Source organism: Protomyctophum bolini (assembly GCF_963924005.1).
Source record: "Protomyctophum bolini genome assembly, chromosome: 3".
Lineage (NCBI taxonomy): Eukaryota > Metazoa > Chordata > Actinopteri > Myctophiformes > Myctophidae > Protomyctophum > Protomyctophum bolini.
In genome coordinates, this window is record NC_137864.1 from 51,768,233 (window position 1) to 51,789,773 (window position 21,541).

Below are 21,541 nucleotides of genomic sequence, written 5' to 3' on the forward strand. Positions count from 1 at the left end.
CCAGATGGTAACCAAATGGACCCTTTATTAGATCTTAAACTCTGGAGAACGTGTAAATCCATTTTACGCTCTCCAGAGTTTTAAATTATCATTAATAAATATTCTACTTCATTTAAGTCTACACAAATCAGAGGTTTTTTTTTTAACGATTGCCTGTCATCTCTCCTAATGGTACCAACATCATTCAATACAGCATGGACTTGTGGACGACATCTTAATCAACGACAAAATATAACAAAATATTCTTTAGTTTTGGGTCTCGAGAGGCAAAAAATCAGGTCAAATGGAAAAGGTTCCGTGGCTCAAATGCTGAATAAAACAATGGATCCTGGATATGATAAACCACGGCTCTACAGAAAGGGAAACTATCTCCATTATGGCTGCAGCTTCAAACTACTAGTGCACTTCCATCTATAGTTGTTGTGGGTTGGGGGGTTGATCTGAAGAAGTGTCCCAAACCAAACCAACAACAGGGCCTCATGTATGCGCCGCCTGGCCCTTGTGCCTCCCGACGGCCGGGCCAAACCAACGGGTGCCTCATTCATGTGCGTCGGGCCTTCTGCCTCCGGACGGCCTGGCGCTTCACCTCGTCCAGGAGGCTGCTCTCCCCCCCGCCCCCGCCACCGCCACCGCCGCCGCCGCCGCTCTGGGCCGCCATGTTTCTGACCCCCTGGAGGCGGTTCAGGAGCTGCAGGAGCAAGGGGAACACCTGGGGGAGGGGCCAAGGAGGGGGGGGGGGGGAGGGGCCAAGGAGGGGGGGGGGGGGGAGAGGGGCCAAGGAGGGGTGGGGGGGGGAGGGGCCAAGGAGGGGTGGGCGATATGGAAACATATATAATATCGCCATAGTTTGTGTCAAGCACCACGATACGATACACAATATTCTGTCATATTTTTTTTAACACTTTGACTACAGAACCCGAGTTAGGGCCGATTCGAAATGATTTCGGCTCGTCAGAAACTTTCAGTAGCACCGAAGACACGACTTTAGGACGGTACCCGCCCCCCCCGAACCTCAAATTGTAGGCTCTACAGCGCCGAATCGACTTTTATTCGGCTCTAAAATAGGAGTATGAATCGGCCCTTACTCGAGTTAACAAGTTGACTGCCACCTGGTGGCCGCAATAGCCAACACTACAACTGCCGACCCGGATGTATACTTCGTTTTAGTGTGTTTGCACGCTGGATACACATCTGGCTTGGGCGGCCATCTTAAGATGCTAAATAATTAGCGTCAATGCTATAGCGAGCTAAAAATGAAGCCGTCCTTGTGCTCTAGAAAGCGATGCAATGTTCCAATCGGGATCACAGGATAATCAGCAAAGACCTCCGTCCGTCCGAACATGGCGTGTTTTATCCAAACCATGGAGAGCTCCATGTAGATTTACAATTATTCAGCGTTTTAGTCCGACTGTATACAAGAAGGGAACGACTCTACGGATGCGCGGAACCGGCCTATAGGATCGCTGAAGAAGGCCAAGCAAAAAATAAATAAATAATCAGCGATCCGGTTATTTTAATGTTGTTCTATGCCTTAGCTTTTCTTGTTTTCCTCCATTGCTCTGTAAAGCACTTTGTGCGACATTTCATGTCATGAAAGGTTCTACACAAATAAACTACTACTACTGGTATTATTAAACAGTGTAGATGTAGAGTGTAGTCTAGTACCTTCTCATGGTTGTATTTGTACCCTAAATGGTGTAAAAAGTACCTTCTCATGGTTGTAGGCAGCCAGCAGCAGCAGCAGGGTGAGAGGCAGAGCGATGTAGGAGCCCTGGGCGACGTCCTGGTCAGGCACTTTACGCTGAAACAGAGAGGGGAGCGGTCTGGTCAACGCAGGGCTGGACTGAGACTAAACTTTCGGCACGGAGGTAGTATCTGGATCTGATACTCTACAGTACTTACGTTGGGGTTGAAGGTCAAGGTCACGTGCTTGTGGCGGTACTTACGTTGGGGTTGAAGGTCAAGGTCACGTGCTTGTGGTAGCCCGAGGAGGTGAAGGTGACCTGAGGCAGGGCGTAGTCGTACTGGGAGCGGGGGAGGGTGGAGTAGAGCATCAGCACGTAGCTCTGGGGGGGAGAGAGAGAGAGAGAGAGAGAGAGAGAGAGAGAGAGAGAGAGAGAGAGAGAGAGAGAGAGAGAGAGAGAGAGAGGACACGTTGGGACCAGGTTCTACTGAATGTCTTCTTAACCTGTGTTTCTGTATCAGTGGTTCTAAACCTGTGTTTCTGTATCAGTGGTTCTTCTAAACCTGTGTTTCTGTATCAGTGGTTCTGTATCAGTGGTTCTAAACCTGTGTTTCTGTATCAGTGGTTCTGTATCAGTGGTTCTTCTAAACCCGTGTTTCTGTATCAGTGGTTCTAAACCTGTGTTTCTGTATCAGTGGTTCTTCTAAACCTGTGTTTCTGTATCAGTGGTTCTTCTAAACCTGTGGTTCTGTATCAGTGGTTCTTCTAAACCTGTGTTTCTGTATCAGTGGTTCTTCTAAACCTGTGTTTCTGTATCAGTGGTTCTTCTAAACCTGTGTTTCTGTATCAGTGGTTCTAAACCTGTTTCTGTATCAGTGGTTCTTCTAAACCTGTGTTTCTGTATCAGTGGTTCTTCTAAACCTGTGTTTCTGTATCAGTGGTTCTTCTAAACCTGTGTTTCTGTATCAGTGGTTCTAAACCTGTGTTTCTGTATCAGTGGTTCTTCTAAACCTGTGTTTCTGTATCAGTGGTTCTAAACCTGTGTTTCTGTATCAGTGGTTCTTCTAAACCTGTGTTTCTGTATCAGTGGTTCTTCTAAACCTGTGTTTCTGTATCAGTGGTTCTTCTAAACCTGTGTTTCTGTATCAGTGGTTCTTCTAAACCTGTGTTTCTGTATCAGTGGTTCTTCTAAACCTGTGTTTCTGTATCAGTGGTTCTAAACCTGTGTTTCTGTATCAGTGGTTCTTCTAAACCTGTGTTTCTGTATCAGTGGTTCTTCTAAACCTGTGTTTCTGTATCAGTGGTTCTTCTAAACCTGTGTTTCTGTATCAGTGGTTCTTCTAAACCTGTGTTTCTGTATCAGTGGTTCTTCTAAACCTGTGTTTCTGTATCAGTGGTTCTTCTAAACCTGTGTTTCTGTATCAGTGGTTCTAAACCTGTGTTTCTGTATCAGTGGTTCTAAACCTGTGTTTCTGTATCAGTGGTTCTAAACCTGTGTTTCTGTATCAGTGGTTCTTCTAAACCTGTGTTTCTGTATCAGTGGTTCTTCTAAACCTGTGTTTCTGTATCAGTGGTTCTTCTAAACCTGTGTTTCTGTATCAGTGGTTCTTCTAAACCTGTGGTTCTGTATCAGTGGTTCTAAACCTGTGTTTCTGTATCAGTGGTTCTTCTAAACCTGTGTTTCTGTATCAGTGGTTCTAAACCTGTGTTTCTGTATCAGTGGTTCTAAACCTGTGTTTCTGTATCAGTGGTTCTTCTAAACCTGTGTTTCTGTATCAGTGGTTCTAAACCTGTGTTTCTGTATCAGTGGTTCTAAACCTGTGTTTCTGTATCAGTGGTTCTTCTAAACCTGTGTTTCTGTATCAGTGGTTCTAAACCTGTGTTTCTGTATCAGTGGTTCTAAACCTGTGTTTCTGTATCAGTGGTTCTTCTAAACCTGTGTTTCTGTATCAGTGGTTCTTCTAAACCTGTGTTTCTGTATCAGTGGTTCTTCTAAACCTGTGTTTCTGTATCAGTGGTTCTTCTAAACCTGTGTTTCTGTATCAGTGGTTCTTCTAAACCTGTGTTTCTGTATCAGTGGTTCTTCTAAACCTGTGTTTCTGTATCAGTGGTTCTTCTAAACCTGTGTTTCTGTATCAGTGGTTCTTCTAAACCTGTGGTTCTGTATCAGTGGTTCTAATCCTGTGGTTCTGTATCAGTGGTTCTAAACCTGTGGTTCTGCATCAGTGGTTCTAAACCTGTGGTTCTGTATCAGTGGTTCTAATCCTGTGTTTCTGTATCAGTGGTTCTTCTAAACCTGTGTTTCTGTATCAGTGGTTCTTCTAAACCTGTGTTTCTGTATCAGTGGTTCTAAACCTGTATTTCTGTATCAGTGGTTCTTCTAAACCTGTGTTTCTGTATCAGTGGTTCTTCTAAACCTGTGTTTCTGTATCAGTGGTTCTTCTAAACCTGTGTTTCTGTATCAGTGGTTCTTCTAAACCTGTGTTTCTGTATCAGTGGTTCTAAACCTGTGTTTCTGTATCAGTGGTTCTTCTAAACCTGTGTTTCTGTATCAGTGGTTCTTCTAAACCTGTGTTTCTGTATCAGTGGTTCTTCTAAACCTGTGTTTCTGTATCAGTGGTTCTTCTAAACCTGTGTTTCTGTATCAGTGGTTCTTCTAAACCTGTGTTTCTGTATCAGTGGTTCTTCTAAACCTGTGTTTCTGTATCAGTGGTTCTAAACCTGTGTTTCTGTATCAGTGGTTCTAAACCTGTGTTTCTGTATCAGTGGTTCTAAACCTGTGTTTCTGTATCAGTGGTTCTTCTAAACCTGTGTTTCTGTATCAGTGGTTCTTCTAAACCTGTGTTTCTGTATCAGTGGTTCTTCTAAACCTGTGTTTCTGTATCAGTGGTTCTTCTAAACCTGTGGTTCTGTATCAGTGGTTCTAAACCTGTGTTTCTGTATCAGTGGTTCTTCTAAACCTGTGTTTCTGTATCAGTGGTTCTAAACCTGTGTTTCTGTATCAGTGGTTCTAAACCTGTGTTTCTGTATCAGTGGTTCTTCTAAACCTGTGTTTCTGTATCAGTGGTTCTAAACCTGTGTTTCTGTATCAGTGGTTCTAAACCTGTGTTTCTGTATCAGTGGTTCTTCTAAACCTGTGTTTCTGTATCAGTGGTTCTAAACCTGTGTTTCTGTATCAGTGGTTCTAAACCTGTGTTTCTGTATCAGTGGTTCTTCTAAACCTGTGTTTCTGTATCAGTGGTTCTTCTAAACCTGTGTTTCTGTATCAGTGGTTCTTCTAAACCTGTGTTTCTGTATCAGTGGTTCTTCTAAACCTGTGTTTCTGTATCAGTGGTTCTTCTAAACCTGTGTTTCTGTATCAGTGGTTCTTCTAAACCTGTGTTTCTGTATCAGTGGTTCTTCTAAACCTGTGTTTCTGTATCAGTGGTTCTTCTAAACCTGTGGTTCTGTATCAGTGGTTCTAATCCTGTGGTTCTGTATCAGTGGTTCTAAACCTGTGGTTCTGCATCAGTGGTTCTAAACCTGTGGTTCTGTATCAGTGGTTCTAATCCTGTGTTTCTGTATCAGTGGTTCTTCTAAACCTGTGTTTCTGTATCAGTGGTTCTTCTAAACCTGTGTTTCTGTATCAGTGGTTCTAAACCTGTATTTCTGTATCAGTGGTTCTTCTAAACCTGTGTTTCTGTATCAGTGGTTCTTCTAAACCTGTGTTTCTGTATCAGTGGTTCTTCTAAACCTGTGTTTCTGTATCAGTGGTTCTTCTAAACCTGTGTTTCTGTATCAGTGGTTCTAAACCTGTGTTTCTGTATCAGTGGTTCTTCTAAACCTGTGTTTCTGTATCAGTGGTTCTTCTAAACCTGTGTTTCTGTATCAGTGGTTCTTCTAAACCTGTGTTTCTGTATCAGTGGTTCTTCTAAACCTGTGTTTCTGTATCAGTGGTTCTTCTAAACCTGTGTTTCTGTATCAGTGGTTCTTCTAAACCTGTGTTTCTGTATCAGTGGTTCTAAACCTGTGTTTCTGTATCAGTGGTTCTAAACCTGTGTTTCTGTATCAGTGGTTCTAAACCTGTGTTTCTGTATCAGTGGTTCTTCTAAACCTGTGTTTCTGTATCAGTGGTTCTTCTAAACCTGTGTTTCTGTATCAGTGGTTCTTCTAAACCTGTGTTTCTGTATCAGTGGTTCTTCTAAACCTGTGGTTCTGTATCAGTGGTTCTAAACCTGTGTTTCTGTATCAGTGGTTCTTCTAAACCTGTGTTTCTGTATCAGTGGTTCTAAACCTGTGTTTCTGTATCAGTGGTTCTAAACCTGTGTTTCTGTATCAGTGGTTCTTCTAAACCTGTGTTTCTGTATCAGTGGTTCTAAACCTGTGTTTCTGTATCAGTGGTTCTAAACCTGTGTTTCTGTATCAGTGGTTCTTCTAAACCTGTGTTTCTGTATCAGTGGTTCTAAACCTGTGTTTCTGTATCAGTGGTTCTAAACCTGTGTTTCTGTATCAGTGGTTCTTCTAAACCTGTGTTTCTGTATCAGTGGTTCTTCTAAACCTGTGTTTCTGTATCAGTGGTTCTTCTAAACCTGTGTTTCTGTATCAGTGGTTCTTCTAAACCTGTGTTTCTGTATCAGTGGTTCTTCTAAACCTGTGTTTCTGTATCAGTGGTTCTTCTAAACCTGTGTTTCTGTATCAGTGGTTCTTCTAAACCTGTGGTTCTGTATCAGTGGTTCTAATCCTGTGGTTCTGTATCAGTGGTTCTAAACCTGTGGTTCTGCATCAGTGGTTCTAAACCTGTGGTTCTGTATCAGTGGTTCTAATCCTGTGTTTCTGTATCAGTGGTTCTTCTAAACCTGTGTTTCTGTATCAGTGGTTCTTCTAAACCTGTGTTTCTGTATCAGTGGTTCTAAACCTGTATTTCTGTATCAGTGGTTCTTCTAAACCTGTGTTTCTGTATCAGTGGTTCTTCTAAACCTGTGTTTCTGTATCAGTGGTTCTTCTAAACCTGTGTTTCTGTATCAGTGGTTCTTCTAAACCTGTGTTTCTGTATCAGTGGTTCTTCTAAACCTGTGTTTCTGTATCAGTGGTTCTAAACCTGTGTTTCTGTATCAGTGGTTCTTCTAAACTTGTGTTTCTGTATCAGTGGTTCTTCTAAACCTGTGTTTCTGTATCAGTGGTTCTTCTAAACCTGTGTTTCTGTATCAGTGGTTCTTCTAAACCTGTGTTTCTGTATCAGTGGTTCTTCTAAACCTGTGTTTCTGTATCAGTGGTTCTTCTAAACCTGTGTTTCTGTATCAGTGGTTCTTCTAAACCTGTGTTTCTGTATCAGTGGTTCTAAACCTGTGTTTCTGTATCAGTGGTTCTAAACCTGTGTTTCTGTATCAGTGGTTCTGATAGAACCTACCTCTCCGTCGCGGTCCAGAGGAGGGAAGTGGAAGAACAGAGACTGTCCGAGGGACACGCTGTTGATGGGGTTGTCCAGGTTGTCACTCTTACACAGCTTCACCTGGAGGAAAGGAAGAGGTCACAGGTCAAAGGTCTTACACAGCTTCACCTGGAAGGAGGAAGAGGTCACAGGTCAAAGGTCTTACACAGCTTCACCTGGAGGTAGGAAAGGAAAAGGTCAAAGGTCACATTTTTATCCCACGATTTTGTAACCCATTTTTCACCACTGTGTCAATCATCTAATGTGATCCTGGGCTCTACACACCCTCCACCAACCTAGTCCCAATATATGGGGGACAAGGGGAGACCAACCTAGTCCCCATATATGGGGGACAAGGGGAGAGCAACCTAGTCCCCATATATGGGGGACAAGGGGAGACCAACCTAGTCCCCATATATGGGGGACAAGGGGAGACCAACCTAGTCCCCATATATGGGGGACAAGGGGAGACCAACCTAGTCCCCATATATGGGGGACAAGGGGAGAGCAACGGACTTGAACTCATGCTTCCTTCATGCCTGAGTGTCCAAGTCGCTCCTTTACACCTGACAGGGGGGAGTTTCCCTGGTTGGACGTAGAGCGCGTGGAAGGAACACGTTATTCCAACCAGTTCCTTTCCCCTCCATCAGGTGCCCCGGCTGGCCAGGGGGAGGCAGTTTAGAGACCAGAATTACTGCATGTTTTTTGTGGGAGAGAGAGAAGAGAGAGAGAGAGAGAGAGAGAGAGAGAGAGACACATGGGCGTACCGACAGCGTGGGCAGGTGTTCCGGAGAGGTGATGACGTTCCCGCTGAGGTCAAACTGATTGATCTGACGGAAGGCGATGATGTTCACCCCCTCAATGTCCCTGCTGTCCACCTGGAGGTCAGGGTGAAGGTCACAGAGAGAGAGACAACAGAGGACAGACAGACAGACAGACAGAGACAGAGAGAGAGAGACAGACAGAGAGAGACAGAGAGAGAGTCACATTGACTGCTGTGGATAACACTATGAACAGGTCAGGCGGAGTGAGCAGAACATAATTAAGAGACATTGTGTAATTTTCAAACTTGCCAACGAGATTAGAGGCTTTGCTTCTTTATCCTACTCACACATTGTTACAAAAAAATAAAGTTACATTCTATTCAATCCAACTTAACCCATTTAGACCTGAAGACGATTCTACAAATGCCTTCTAAATTCCAGGCAGTTTTCAGTCGGTTCTCAACCTTTTTCACGTCAAGGACCCCCAGCATTATCTGTATTTGGCCGCGGACCCCCATCTGAAAATATGTTGTTCCAGGGACCCCCCCCCCCCCAGAAGCAAAGATGAATGAATGAATGAAAAATGTTCACTCTGAAAGAAACTTATATTCAAAGATTTGTGCCACATCGTCACGATTTTTCAAAAATAGCAGACATACGCTATGAGCTTGTAGTAGATCTGCTATTTTTCAATAGCTAAAGTATAACATAATGCTTTAAAACACCAAAAGGGGGTTCCCGCCCAGAATGGGTTAACGCAGTTCCTCTTCTCCACTGGGACCCTTTGACCCAGATTTAATGGCTGTTCCCGTTTGACGTGAAGCCCATTTGACACACGTTTAAATGCTAATTAGCCTTTCCTTAAACCCCGCCGCAAAACAGCCATTGTCCAAAAGTCAATCCACATAGTTTAGCAATGGATGGCGAGCTTTCATCACCTCAGAGCTGTCATGTCATTCTGCATGGCTGTGTTGTTGTTAGTAGTTTAATGGTAGTTACCAGGGGTGTAAGGATACATTTTAACAGCCATACGATATGTATGTATGCGAAGAAAATAAAGGCAGGAGACCTATTTGTTTTGTTTTTCTTCTTATAAATTATTTGATCGGCCCAAAACACTGTGTTCATTGTCATGATTTGTCACGATCCAAGTTGGCTTTGTCCGCGGCGTAAATAAATACTTTAAGAAATGCCTATGAGAGAAATGCATTGGGATTCATTTCCTGGGCCACTCGTTGTTCTGAAAGGGGGAGGGACTGCGATGCTCGATAGCCCTGTGCTGGGGCATTATAGTCATTGTAGTTTAATGGTAGTTTTGTAGTTCTCACCTCAATAGCCCTGTGCCGGGGCATTATGGTCACTGTAGTTCAATGGTAGTTCTGTAGTTCTCACCTCGATAGCCCTGTGCCGGGGCATTATGGTCATTGTAGTTTAATGGTAGTTTTGTAGTTCTCACCTCAATAGCCCGGTGCTGGGGCAAGGCTCTTTCTATGTGGTCGTTCCCCTCAGCCCTCAGCTGGATCAGATACTTGCAGCCAGGCTGTAATTTAGAGGTGAAAGACATTATAAATGTTACAGTGTGTAATTTAGAGGTGAAAGACATTATGAATGTTACAGTGTGTAATTTAGAGGTGAAAGACATTATGAATGTTACAGTGTGTAATTTAGAGGTGAAAGACATTATGAATGTTACAGTGTGCACTTTGACTGCATGCAGAACACATTCATCAACTTCAAGACGGGTCGTAAGCATCTTTTTCTACCTATATACAACAGGCTACAGTACAGTACAGTACTACCTATATACTACAGGCTAAATTAATAGCTAGATTAATTAGCAGAGTATTTTTTTACTGTGTACCACGTAAAACTACTTCCTAATAGTCAACGCCGTCCACAATCACACCACCAGAGGGAGCTCCACAAATCACGTTCAACACAGATTTGGCACAAACAAGGGGTTAAATGCCCTAAACACCCTACCAAACGGTCGTAAAGGAATGTGAATCCCTATTCTTCAAAAGCGCTCTCAAAGAGCACTTACGGGCGGCTGCAATTCAAAGTTCAAAGTCCCTCCTTTACCGCACAAATTATTTATTTGGATTTCTAACCTTGATGTTACCTACTGTAGGTCGCATTTATTATGAAAACCTGCATTTTCGTGTACGTCACACCTCTGGTCACGCCTAGTGACATCACGCCTCCATCTGCATGGAACCGACCTGTTCAGACATTCCATATGTTGATCCTTCCCCATCCATCCTTCCTCTTCGATGTCTCCCTTTTGACTGATACCCATCCATTTAAACTCTAGACGGGCCCCAAAGTTATTAGTGCAGCCACGCCCGGCAGCCGGCGAAAACTAGAGTTCTCAACAGGCCAGTTTAAATAGTTTAAATATAATTTAAACCCTGTAAACTCAAGACACAGCCACCCTTAGATCTCCATATATGGAGCTGCCCTGTTCTGACATTCCATAATATGTTGATCTGACCTGTACAGTGTACACTCAAGCTCCATATATGGCCAGTACAGAATTCATTCGCCCAGCAGTCTGCCGTCACCCAGGAGGATGTGTGCTCGCTTCTCGCCCTCAGGGCGTCGTCTTACTCATACTGTATATTTGTTGTTATGTCATTAAATGTTCAGACAAATTTAATATGAAGGACCCCAACGGAAATAAGCCATTGGCTTCCTTGGCCCACAGAGACTCCTCCTTACCAGTAGCCCCCTCAGCCTGAAGCGCCCGTCCTCGTTTGTCACCGTGTCCTCACTGTAGTGACTACAGTCTGTCCCAGGGACCCCCACCCACCCACCCACCCACAGTCCGTCTGTCCCAGGGACCCCCACCCACCCACCCACAGAGACTGCTCTCCTTACCAGTAGTCCCCTCAGTCTGAAGCGTCCCTCCTCGTCCGTCACAGTGTCCTCACTGTAGTGACTACAGTCCGTCTGTCCCAGGGCCTCCACCGCCACGTCCCTCTCTGCGTCTCCGCTCAGGGACAGCACGGCGCCATAGCAGCTGCACGGGGGACACAGAACACAGGGGGACAATGAGACTGTCTCTGCATGGGGGACACAGAACACAGGGGGACAATGAGACTGTCTCTGCATGGGGGGACACAGAACACAGGGGGACAATGAGACTGTCTGCTTGGGTCATGTGGACAGGGGAATACTGGATATGGATCTGTGTGACTGTGAGGGATGCTAATGATGATGCTAACACCTGTATGCAGTCTGTGTGACTGTGAGAGATGCTAATGATGATGCTAACACCTGTATGCAGTCAGTGTGTGTGTGGCTGTGAGAGATGCTAATGATGATGCTAACACCTGTATGCAGTCAGTATGTGTGTGACTGTGAGAGATGCTAATGATGATGCTAACACCTGTATGCAGTCAGTATGTGTGTGACTGTGAGAGATGCTAATGATGATGCTAACACCTGTATGCAGTCAGTGTGTGTGTGGCTGTGAGAGATGCTAATGATGATGCTAACACCTGTATGCAGTCAGTATGTGTGTGACTGTGAGAGATGCTAATGATGATGCTAACACCTGTATGCAGTCAGTGTGTATGTGACTGTGAGAGATGCTAATGCTAACACCTGTAAGCGGTCTTTATGCCCGTGATGTCGATGCTCAGGTTCTGGCCCTCCTCCACCGTGATCATCTGGGACGCCGGCTCGAAGCGGAACTCCTTCATCATGGGTTTGAAATAGAACTGACCAGGACTCTGGAACACAGAGGGTTAAAATAGTAACTGACCAGGACTCTGGAACACAGAGGGTTAAAATAGTAACTGACCAGGACTCTGGAACACAGAGGGTTAAAATAGTAACTGACCAGGACTCTGGAACACAGAGGGTTAAAATAGAACTGACCAGGACTCTGGAACACAGAGGGTTAAAATATAACTGACCAGGACTCTGGAACACAGAGGGTTAAAATAGTAACTGACCAGGACTCTGGAACACAGAGGGTTAAAATAGAACTGACCAGGACTCTGGAACACAGAGGGTTAAAATAGTAACTGACCAGGACTCTGGAACACAGAGGGTTAAAATAGAACTGACCAGGACTCTGGAACACAGAGGGTTAAAATAGTAACTGACCAGGACTCTGGAACACAGAGGGTTAAAATAGTAACTGACCAGGACTCTGGAACACAGAGGGTTAAAATAGTAACTGACCAGGACTCTGGAACACAGAGGGTTAAAATAGTAACTGACCAGGACTCTGGAACACAGAGGGTTAAAATAGTAACTGACCAGGACTCTGGAACACAGAGGGTTAAAATAGTAACTGACCAGGACTCTGGAACACAGAGGGTTAAAATAGTAACTGACCAGGACTCTGGAACACAGAGGGTTAAAATAGTAACTGACCAGGACTCTGGAACACAGAGGGTTAAAATAGTAACTGACCAGGACTCTGGAACACAGAGGGTTAAAATATAACTGACCAGGACTCTGGAACACAGAGGGTTAAAATAGTACTGACCAGGACTCTGGAACACAGAGGGTTAAAATAGTAACTGACCAGGACTCTGGAACACACAGGGTTAAAATAGTAACTGACCGGGACTCTGGAACACAGAGGGTTAAAATAGAACTGACCAGGACTCTGGAACACAGAGGGTTAAAATAGTAACTGACCAGGACTCTGGAACACACAGGGTTAAAATAGTAACTGACCAGGACTCTGGAACACAGAGGGTTAAAATAGAACTGACCAGGACTCTGGAACACAGAGGGTTAAAATAGAACTGACCAGGACTCTGGAACACAGAGGGTTAAAATAGTAACTGACCAGGACTCTGGAACACAGAGGGTTAAAATAGTAACTGACCAGGACTCTGGAACACAGAGGGTTAAAATAGTAACTGACCAGGACTCTGGAACACAGAGGGTTAAAATAGAACTGACCAGGACTCTGGAACACAGAGGGTTAAAATAGTAACTGACCAGGACTCTGGAACACAGGGGGTTAAAATAGAACTGACCAGGACTCTGGAACACAGGGGGTTAAAATAGAAACTGACCAGGACTCTGGAACACAGAGGGTTAAAATAGTAACTGACCAGGACTCTGGAACACAGAGGGTTAAAATAGTAACTGACCAGGACTCTGGAACACAGAGGGTTAAAATAGAACTGACCAGGACTCTGGAACACACAGGGTTAAAATAGTAACTGACCAGGACTCTGGAACACAGAGGGTTAAAATAGTAACTGACCAGGACTCTGGAACACAGGGGGTTAAAATAGAAACTGACCAGGACTCTGGAACACAGAGGGTTAAAATAGTAACTGACCAGGACTCTGGAACACAGGGGGTTAAAATAGTAACTGACCAGGACTCTGGAACACAGAGGGTTAAAATAGTAACTGACCAGGACTCTGGAACACAGAGGGTTAAAATAGTAACTGACCAGGACTCTGGAACACAGAGGGTTAAAATAGTAACTGACCAGGACTCTGGAACACAGAGGGTTAAAATAGAACACTGACCAGGACTCTGGAACACAGAGGGTTAAAATAGAACTGACCAGGACTCTGGAACACAGAGGGTTAAAATAGTAACTGACCAGGACTCTGGAACACAGAGGGTTAAAATAGTAACTGACCAGGACTCTGGAACACAGAGGGTTAAAATAGAACTGACCAGGACTCTGGAACACAGAGGGTTAAAATAGAACACTGACCAGGACTCTGGAACACAGAGGGTTAAAATAGTAACTGACCAGGACTCTGGAACACAGAGGGTTAAAATAGTAACTGACCAGGACTCTGGAACACAGAGGGTTAAAATAGTAACTGACCAGGACTCTGGAACACAGAGGGTTAAAATAGATCTGACCAGGACTCTGGAACACAGAGGGTTAAAATAGTAACTGACCAGGACTCTGGAACACAGAGGGTTAAAATAGTACTGACCAGGACTCTGGAACACAGAGGGTTAAAATAGAACTGACCAGGACTCTGGAACACAGGGGGTTAAAATAGTAACTGACCAGGACTCTGGAACACAGAAGGTTAAAATAGTAACTGACCAGGACTCTGGAACACAGAGGGTTAAAATAGAACTGACCAGGACTCTGGAACACAGAGGGTTAAAATAGTACTGACCAGGACTCTGGAACACAGAGGGTTAAAATAGTAACTGACCAGGACTCTGGAACACAGAGGGTTAAAATAGAACTGACCAGGACTCTGGAACACAGAGGGTTAAAATAGTAACTGACCAGGACTCTGGAACACAGAGGGTTAAAATAGAACTGACCAGGACTCTGGAACACAGAGGGTTAAAATAGAACTGACCAGGACTCTGGAACACAGAGGGTTAAAATAGTAACTGACCAGGACTCTGGAACACAGAGGGTTAAAATAGTAACTGACCAGGACTCTGGAACACAGAGGGTTAAAATAGAACTGACCAGGACTCTGGAACACAGAGGGTTAAAATTGTGCGTTACATTCACCCATTCATACACAGATTGCGGCGGAAGCCATGCAAGGCACCAACCAGCACATCGGGAGCAATGTGGGGTTCAGTGTCTTTGCTCAAGGACACTTCCACATGTAGACAGGAGGAGGAGGAGGAGGAGCCGGGATTCGAACCGCCGACCCATGGACCATTGGACGACCTGCTCTACCTCCTGAGCCACAGCCGCCCACCAGAACGTAAGTTCAAACTTGGAGCATAAATGGCTCTTACGTCAAGATGTGCGCATTACTAAAATGTAAGCCGTTGCACCACACAGATTAGATGTAACGTATCTCTAAGTAATAATAACTAACTAGAACTGCACTCTGCCAAGTGCATACTTGCTTGTTGCACACTAGTAGGCCATAAATGGCCTACTAGTGCGCAAGCAGAGCGCGCAAGTACTTTCGACCGCTTGAAACTATCACATCTCAGTATCTCTGTGAAGGAACATTTGAAATGTATAATCATTACGTGTAACTATTTGCTACCTAACTACTTTTTTACAGAAAAATGAATCATTGATATGTGATGAAAAAAAAGGTATATAAACTGAATTAAAATATATTATACAGTATCATTATTTTATTACTTATTGTAAATTGTTTTAAATGTATTTCATTTTGTACTATAGTGATATTAATACTAAATCATGATCAGAGTAATATGTGTCTCTAACTTCAATTTCTGTAATAATACTTTCAAATTTGTTGAAATATACATGATCTAAAATACTTCCGAAATCTGTAGTTGGATTTGTATCTCAGTGATGACGTAAGAGAAATGGTCATCTGTGTAATCTGGTCCCACCAGATACCACATTACGTCATCGTTGAGAGCTGGGACCAGAGTACACGGTGTGTATATGTATGACTAGCTCTCAGTGATGACGTAAGAGATATGGTCATCTGTGTAGTCTGGTCCCAGCAGACCAGGCACAGATTTACAAATTACAAATCACATTACAACTACATACAGAGTATGTAGTTGTAATTTGATTAGCAGTATACTGTGGTTACTTGGTTCCAAAAAGTGAAGCCAAGTTTTTTTCAACCGTAAGTCTGTGCCTGGTTTGCTGGGACCAGTTACAACATTACGTCATCGCTGAGAACTGGGACCAGTTACATACTGGTCCCAGTTCTCAGCGATGACGTAATGTTGTAACTAGCTCTCAGTGATGACGTAAGAGATATGGTCATCTGTGTAGTCTGGTCCCAGCAGACCAGGCACAGATTTACAAATTACAAATCACATTACAACTACATACAGAGTATGTAGTTGTAATTTGATTAGCAGTATACTGTGGTTACTTGGTTCCAAAAAGTGAAGCCAAGTTTTTTTCAACCGTAAGTCTGTGCTTTGAAGAAAACTTGGCTTCACTTCGAAGAGACCAAGCGAAATGATTACTTGCGCGCTCTGCTTGCGCAAGTAAATATGCACGTAAGCCCTTTTATGGCAGCACTCATATCAGTCCTAGGAAGAGTAGCCAAAACCAGTGCTTCCCAAAGTGGGGTCCGGGGACCCCCAGGGGTCCTTGAGGGAGTTCCAGGGGGTCCCCAGCTAAATGATAATTAGGAACCAAAATGGACCCTTATGGGTCTGTAACTCTGAGAGTGTACAAATGGAACCAAAATGTGGTTCCATTTGTACACTCTCAAGAGCTAAATTAACATTGATTTTACAATATAAATTGGGGGTCACAGAGAAAGAAATGACATTAAATGGAGGGTCCGTAGACCATAATGCATGTCAAACTGAGGGTCCTTGAAATTAAACGGGTTTGAGAATCCATCTGGGACAGACACTAGTCTGGGACACTGTAATAATGGACGTCTTCCTACCAGGTTGTTGAAGGTGAGGACAGTCACTGGGTGGACAGTAATAATAATGGACGTCTTCCTACCAGGTTGTTGAAGGTGAGGACGCCGGTCTCTTGCGTCTGCAGGTTGGAGCGGAACTGTCCCCCGCTCAGGGACAGGAGGACGCCGGACAGAGGGTGTCCTTCCTCGGACCTGATCTGCAGAAGACAAGGACAGACAAGGACGGAGGATGAGAGACAGCCGAGGACGTCTGACGATGTCATTTCATACAGAACACAAGACAGACAGGTGTCCCCTAGGGTAGGTACCCTCACAAAAAACATGCAGTAATCCTGGTCACTAAACTGCCTCCCCCTGGCCAGCCGGGGCGCCTGATGGAGGGGAAAGGAACTGGTTGGAATAACGTGTTCCTTCCACGCGCTACGTCCAACCAGGGAAACTCCCCCCTGTCAGGTGTAAAGGAGCAACTTGGACACTCAGGCATGAAGGAAGCATGAGTTCAAGTCCGTTGCTCTCCCCTTGTCCCCCATATACGGGGACTAGGTTGCTCTCCTCTTGTCCCCCATATATGGGGACTAGGTTGCTCTCCCCTTGTCCCCCATATATGGGGACTAGGTTGGCGGAGGGTGTGTAGAGCCCAGGATCACATTAGATGATTGACACAGGGGTGAAAAATGGGTTACAAAATCGTGGGATAAAAAATATAGTAATAAAAAGACGGACAGGGACGGAGGAGAGACAGCTGAGGACGTCTGACGATGTCAGTTCATTTCAGGAATTCTACATGGAATGGTGGTAGGGAATTTTTAAACTATTGTTTAACATTAGGCAGTATTTAACCCATTCAGGATGGGAGAACCCCTTTTGGCGTTTTAAGCGTTTTCACAAGGTAAAGAGATCATTTTGAATGACCCTATTGTCGCACGTCCAAACATCAATCTTTCATCACATTTAGAGGCCCTCATCTATGGAACTCCCTATAGATGCTTCAATTAAACCCTCCATTATCCTTAGGCCAATATTCAAAAAACCTCTAAAGAAATATCTTATTTCTTCCTCTCTGTAGATTACATGTTTTATTTTGATGCGTTATATTTACTTTGTGTGTTTGTTGTATTGTTTATTTCAGTTTTTTGTCCAGTCTGTGTTTTTATTTCTTTACTGCACAGCTGCCCCCCCTTTGCCAACTTGTAGATTTATGTATTGTTCTTTATGAACTTTTAATCTGTTTAAACTAATGACCTCTTCCTACAGGAAAGGATTCCATATAAGCCTTCTGGCTTCTTCCTTTCCTTGCATTGTATTTTTGTTTCTTTGATATGTTATTGTCTATTTTTTGTACTACATGCTGAATAAATAAACCTAAACCTAAGCGAGTACGGCGCTGTGAGCTTGTAGATTTGCTATTGCCAAGCGTATTTACGTGGGCGCGGTCGCGTGAAATTGTCACGCGCGTCGTGCTTGTTTCAAAACACACGCCCGGCCGTGACTGACTAGCTTTTTACACGCTTGCGTCGTCACTAATTACAAAAACAAAACAAAAAAGTGTTCTTTCATAATTGTTCCATACCAGAACAATTAGCAACGATAACAATTACGATAACAGAAGGGAAAGGGTAGGCGTGGGTAACGAACCTCGGAAGAGACAATTATTAAAAGGCTGTGTTATGACATCATTCTGGCATAATTATGTGAACGATGTACAAAACGTTATTTCACACACTTGTTTTTTCTTTTACTATAAAGGCAGACATAGCAGATCTACAAGCTTACAATGTGGGATTTTGTGATGTGTTGTAAGCTTGTAGATTTCCACTATTTAAGTAAAAAATATATACAAATGTCAGTAATTTATTTTCTTTGTATATTTCAGTTATTCGTCATATCCGCCCTGTGCACTTTATTATGATACTATCAATAAAGGCAGAAAAGCCAAAAAACTAATCTTAACCCATTCTGGGTGGGAAGGGAACCCCTTTTGGTGTTTTAAGCAACAGGTTATACTTTAGCTATTGCAAAAATAGCTCATCTACAAGCTTGTAGATTTTTTTATCGTGAAAATGTGGCGCAAATATTTGAACATAATTTTCTATCAGAGCGAACGTTTAACTTAAATCTTTGCTTCTGGGGGGGGGGGGGGGGGGGGGGTCTGGGTCTTCGACATGAAAGTGTTTGAGAACGACCGACATAGAAACATAGGGTTTTTCAGAAAGCTGTCAGGATTTAGAAGACATTTGTAGAATCCTGTCCTCAGGTCTAAATTCAAGAGATTCAATAATTTATTTGCCATGTCAACAAGTTGATAGGAATTTGTCTTGGTTCATACTCAACATATACAGACAACCATAGATACACAAACAAGAAGGACAGTACAATACAAAAACCAGCAGCATAGGAAATTACATTCAGTTTTTTAAAGTGCTATAATGCATATATTATGAGTTCAGATGTCTAATGGCTACGGGGTGTAAGTGCTATCCCTGAAGCGACATGTTGAGCTCTGGATACTTCTATATCTCCTGCCTGATGGGAGGAGATTGTGCAGGATGGGATGCAGTGATGTGCAGGATGGGAGTTGTCTGCGATGATTTTATTTGCCTTCCTAATTATTCTGGTGGAATAGAGTGAGGAAAGTGTAGGGAGGCTACAGTACATCCTATGTTTTTTGATGTGCGACGTACTAATGCGTTGAAACAATAAACTAAAAGGTGTAATCATGACAGCCCTGCTGGCCACCATGAACCCTTCAAACATGTCCTGGAGACAGAGCTCCACCAACGCAGAGTGAATCATCTCAACTGGGAGACAAAACGCCTGAGGAATATCAAGCTTTTTTTTTAAAGACGCTGGACGGTTGAGCGTCAGCGTCAGCCCACCGAGTGGCGCGCTACGAGCTTGTAGGTCTGCTGTTTTTGAAAAATCGAAGAACGACTGACATTTTTATAGAATCTGATCTCAGGTCAGAATGGGGTTAATCAGACCCAGTGTGTGTCCAGCGGAAACCTCGCATGAATCTGATCTCAGGTCAGAATGGGGTTAATCAGACCCAGTGTGTGTCCAGCGGAAACCTCGCATGAATCTGATCTCAGGTCAGAATGGGTTATAATCAGACCAGTGTGTGTCCAGTGGTAAACCTCGCATGAATCTGATCTCAGGTCAGAATGGGTTATAATCAGACCCAGTGTGTGTCCAGTGGTAAACCTCGTATGAATCTGATCTCAGGTCAGAATGGGTTAAGGACCGGGGCGGGGGTGTGAGACTGCCGGCTCCGATGACAGATGGGCCAAATGATATCAAAATGGAGAGCGATAGAAAACCCAGAGGCAACACACACACACACACACACACACACACACACACACACACACACACACACACACACACACACACACACACACACACACACACACACACACACACACACACACACACACACACACACACACACACACACACACACACACACACACACAGGTCAAGGCTTCTCTCGCTGACAGGCAACAGCTTTTTTTTTTTTCATAAAAAAAAAAAAAAAGAAGAAAAGCACAGGAATTCTGTCCAATGGATTAGAGCAGCTCTACTTACTGTCTTCAAGCTGTGACACATGTCGTTACGCTTCACGTTTCATTGAATCATTTATTTTAGCTCATTAAAAACCCCCAGCTAGCACGGCACACGTTTTAACATAACATAACATGAGTGGCACCCTGGACTGATGCTGCAGCAATCCCAGAGAACGCAGTGTTTTTTTCCCCATGTTCAGAAAGCCAGTTTGGCAGGTATCCAAAGCTAATGCCCACACCACTGTATTGCCCACGCGGGGGCAACGGGTTCCGTTTAAAACAGGGGTTCTCAACGTTTTTGGCTGGGGGGGGGGGGGGGGGACGACGACTCCGGAAAATGCTTTACATTATATCAAACATTTCTCCTGCCTTTTCGCATGGCCGCGCGCCCCGCCGCACCGTACTCGTGTTGTTGTGTAGCGTGTGTGTGTGTGTGCAGTCTGTACAAGGTGTGTGTGTGTGTGTGTGTGTGCAGTCTGTGCCAGGTGTGTGTGTGTGTGTGTGTGCGTGGTACCTTGAAGGTGACCCCAGCGAGAGCGAAGGCCTTGAAGTCTCCCTGCGTTCCCTCCACGGGGCTGAGGACGAAGCCCTCCTTGCTGGCACTGATGTCATACTGTCTGTCGCTGTGCAGGGGCCCCACACTGAGGAGAGGAGAGAGAGGTCAGTACTGTCTGTCGCTGTGCAGGGGCCCCACACTGAGGAGAGGAGAGAGAGAGGTCAGTACTGTCTGTCGCTGTGCAGGGGCCCCACACTGAGGAGAGGAGAGAGAGAGGTCAGTACTGTCTGTCGCTGTGCAGGGGCCCCACACTGAGGAGAGGAGAGAGAGGTCAGTACTGTCTGTCGCTGTGCAGGGGGCCCACACTGAGGAGAGGAGAGAGAGGTCAGTACTGTCTGTCACTGTGCAGGGGCCCCACACTGAGGAGAGGAGAGAGAGAGGTCAGTACTGTCTGTCGCTGTGCAGGGGCCCCACACTGAGGAGAGGAGAGAGAGGTCAGTACTGTCTGTAGCTGTGCAGGGGGCCCACACTGAGGAGAGGAGAGAGAGAGGTCAGTACTGTCTGTCGCTGTGCAGGGGCCCCACACTGAGGAGAGGAGAGAGAGGTCAGTACTGTCTGTCGCTGTGCAGGGGCCCCACACTGAGGAGAGGAGAGAGAGAGGTCAGTACTGTCTGTCGCTGTGCAGGGGCCCCACACTGAGGAGAGGAGAGAGAGAGGTCAGTACTGTCTGTCACTGTGCAGGGGCCCCACACTGAGGAGAGGAGAGGATGCTCCCATGTCATTGGTGGAGACAGTAATATGTAACCTGTATGCTGCCATGTGATTGGTGGAGACAGTACTATGTAACCTGTATGCTGCCTTGTGATTGGTGGAGACAGTGCTATGTAACCTGTATGCTCCCATGTGATTGGTGGAGACAGTACTATGTAACCTGTATGCTCCCATGTCATTGGTGGAGACAGTACCATGTAACCTGTATGCTCCCATGTCATTGGTGGAGACAGTACCATGTAACCTGTATGCTGCCATGTCATTGGTGGAGACAGTACTATGTAACCTGTATGCTGCCATGTGATTGGTGGAGACAGCGCTATGTAACCTGTATGCTGCCATGTGATTGGTGGAGACAGTACTATGTAACCTGTATGCTGCCATGTGATTGGTGGAGACAGTACTATGTAACCTGTATGCTCCCATGTCATTGGTGGAGACAGTACCATGTACCTGTATGCTCCCATGTGATTGGTGGAGACAGTACTGTCTCCACCAATCACATGGTAGCATACAGGTTACATATTACTATGTAACCTGTATGCTC

At 44.6% G+C, this 21,541-nt stretch overlaps 1 protein-coding gene across 1 annotated transcript in view; it reads right to left on the bottom strand.

Annotated features, from left to right (window-relative positions):
• nomo (nodal modulator) overlaps nucleotides 1–21,541 on the bottom strand; it is a 57,663-nt gene that overhangs the window by 994 nt on the left and 35,128 nt on the right. Inside the window, exons 22-31 of the mRNA XM_080759675.1 lie at nucleotides 20,242–20,368; nucleotides 16,248–16,361; nucleotides 11,465–11,592; nucleotides 10,736–10,877; nucleotides 9,312–9,395; nucleotides 7,859–7,969; nucleotides 7,071–7,172; nucleotides 1,947–2,066; nucleotides 1,709–1,801; nucleotides 1–709 (exon numbers count right to left, since the gene is read on the bottom strand). The exon at nucleotides 1–709 is cut by the window's left edge and continues 994 nt beyond it. Coding sequence (XP_080615801.1) covers nucleotides 542–709; nucleotides 1,709–1,801; nucleotides 1,947–2,066; nucleotides 7,071–7,172; nucleotides 7,859–7,969; nucleotides 9,312–9,395; nucleotides 10,736–10,877; nucleotides 11,465–11,592; nucleotides 16,248–16,361; nucleotides 20,242–20,368 — 1,189 coding nt within the window. The 3' untranslated portion in view covers nucleotides 1–541. The remainder of the gene's footprint in view (nucleotides 710–1,708; nucleotides 1,802–1,946; nucleotides 2,067–7,070; nucleotides 7,173–7,858; nucleotides 7,970–9,311; nucleotides 9,396–10,735; nucleotides 10,878–11,464; nucleotides 11,593–16,247; nucleotides 16,362–20,241; nucleotides 20,369–21,541) is intronic.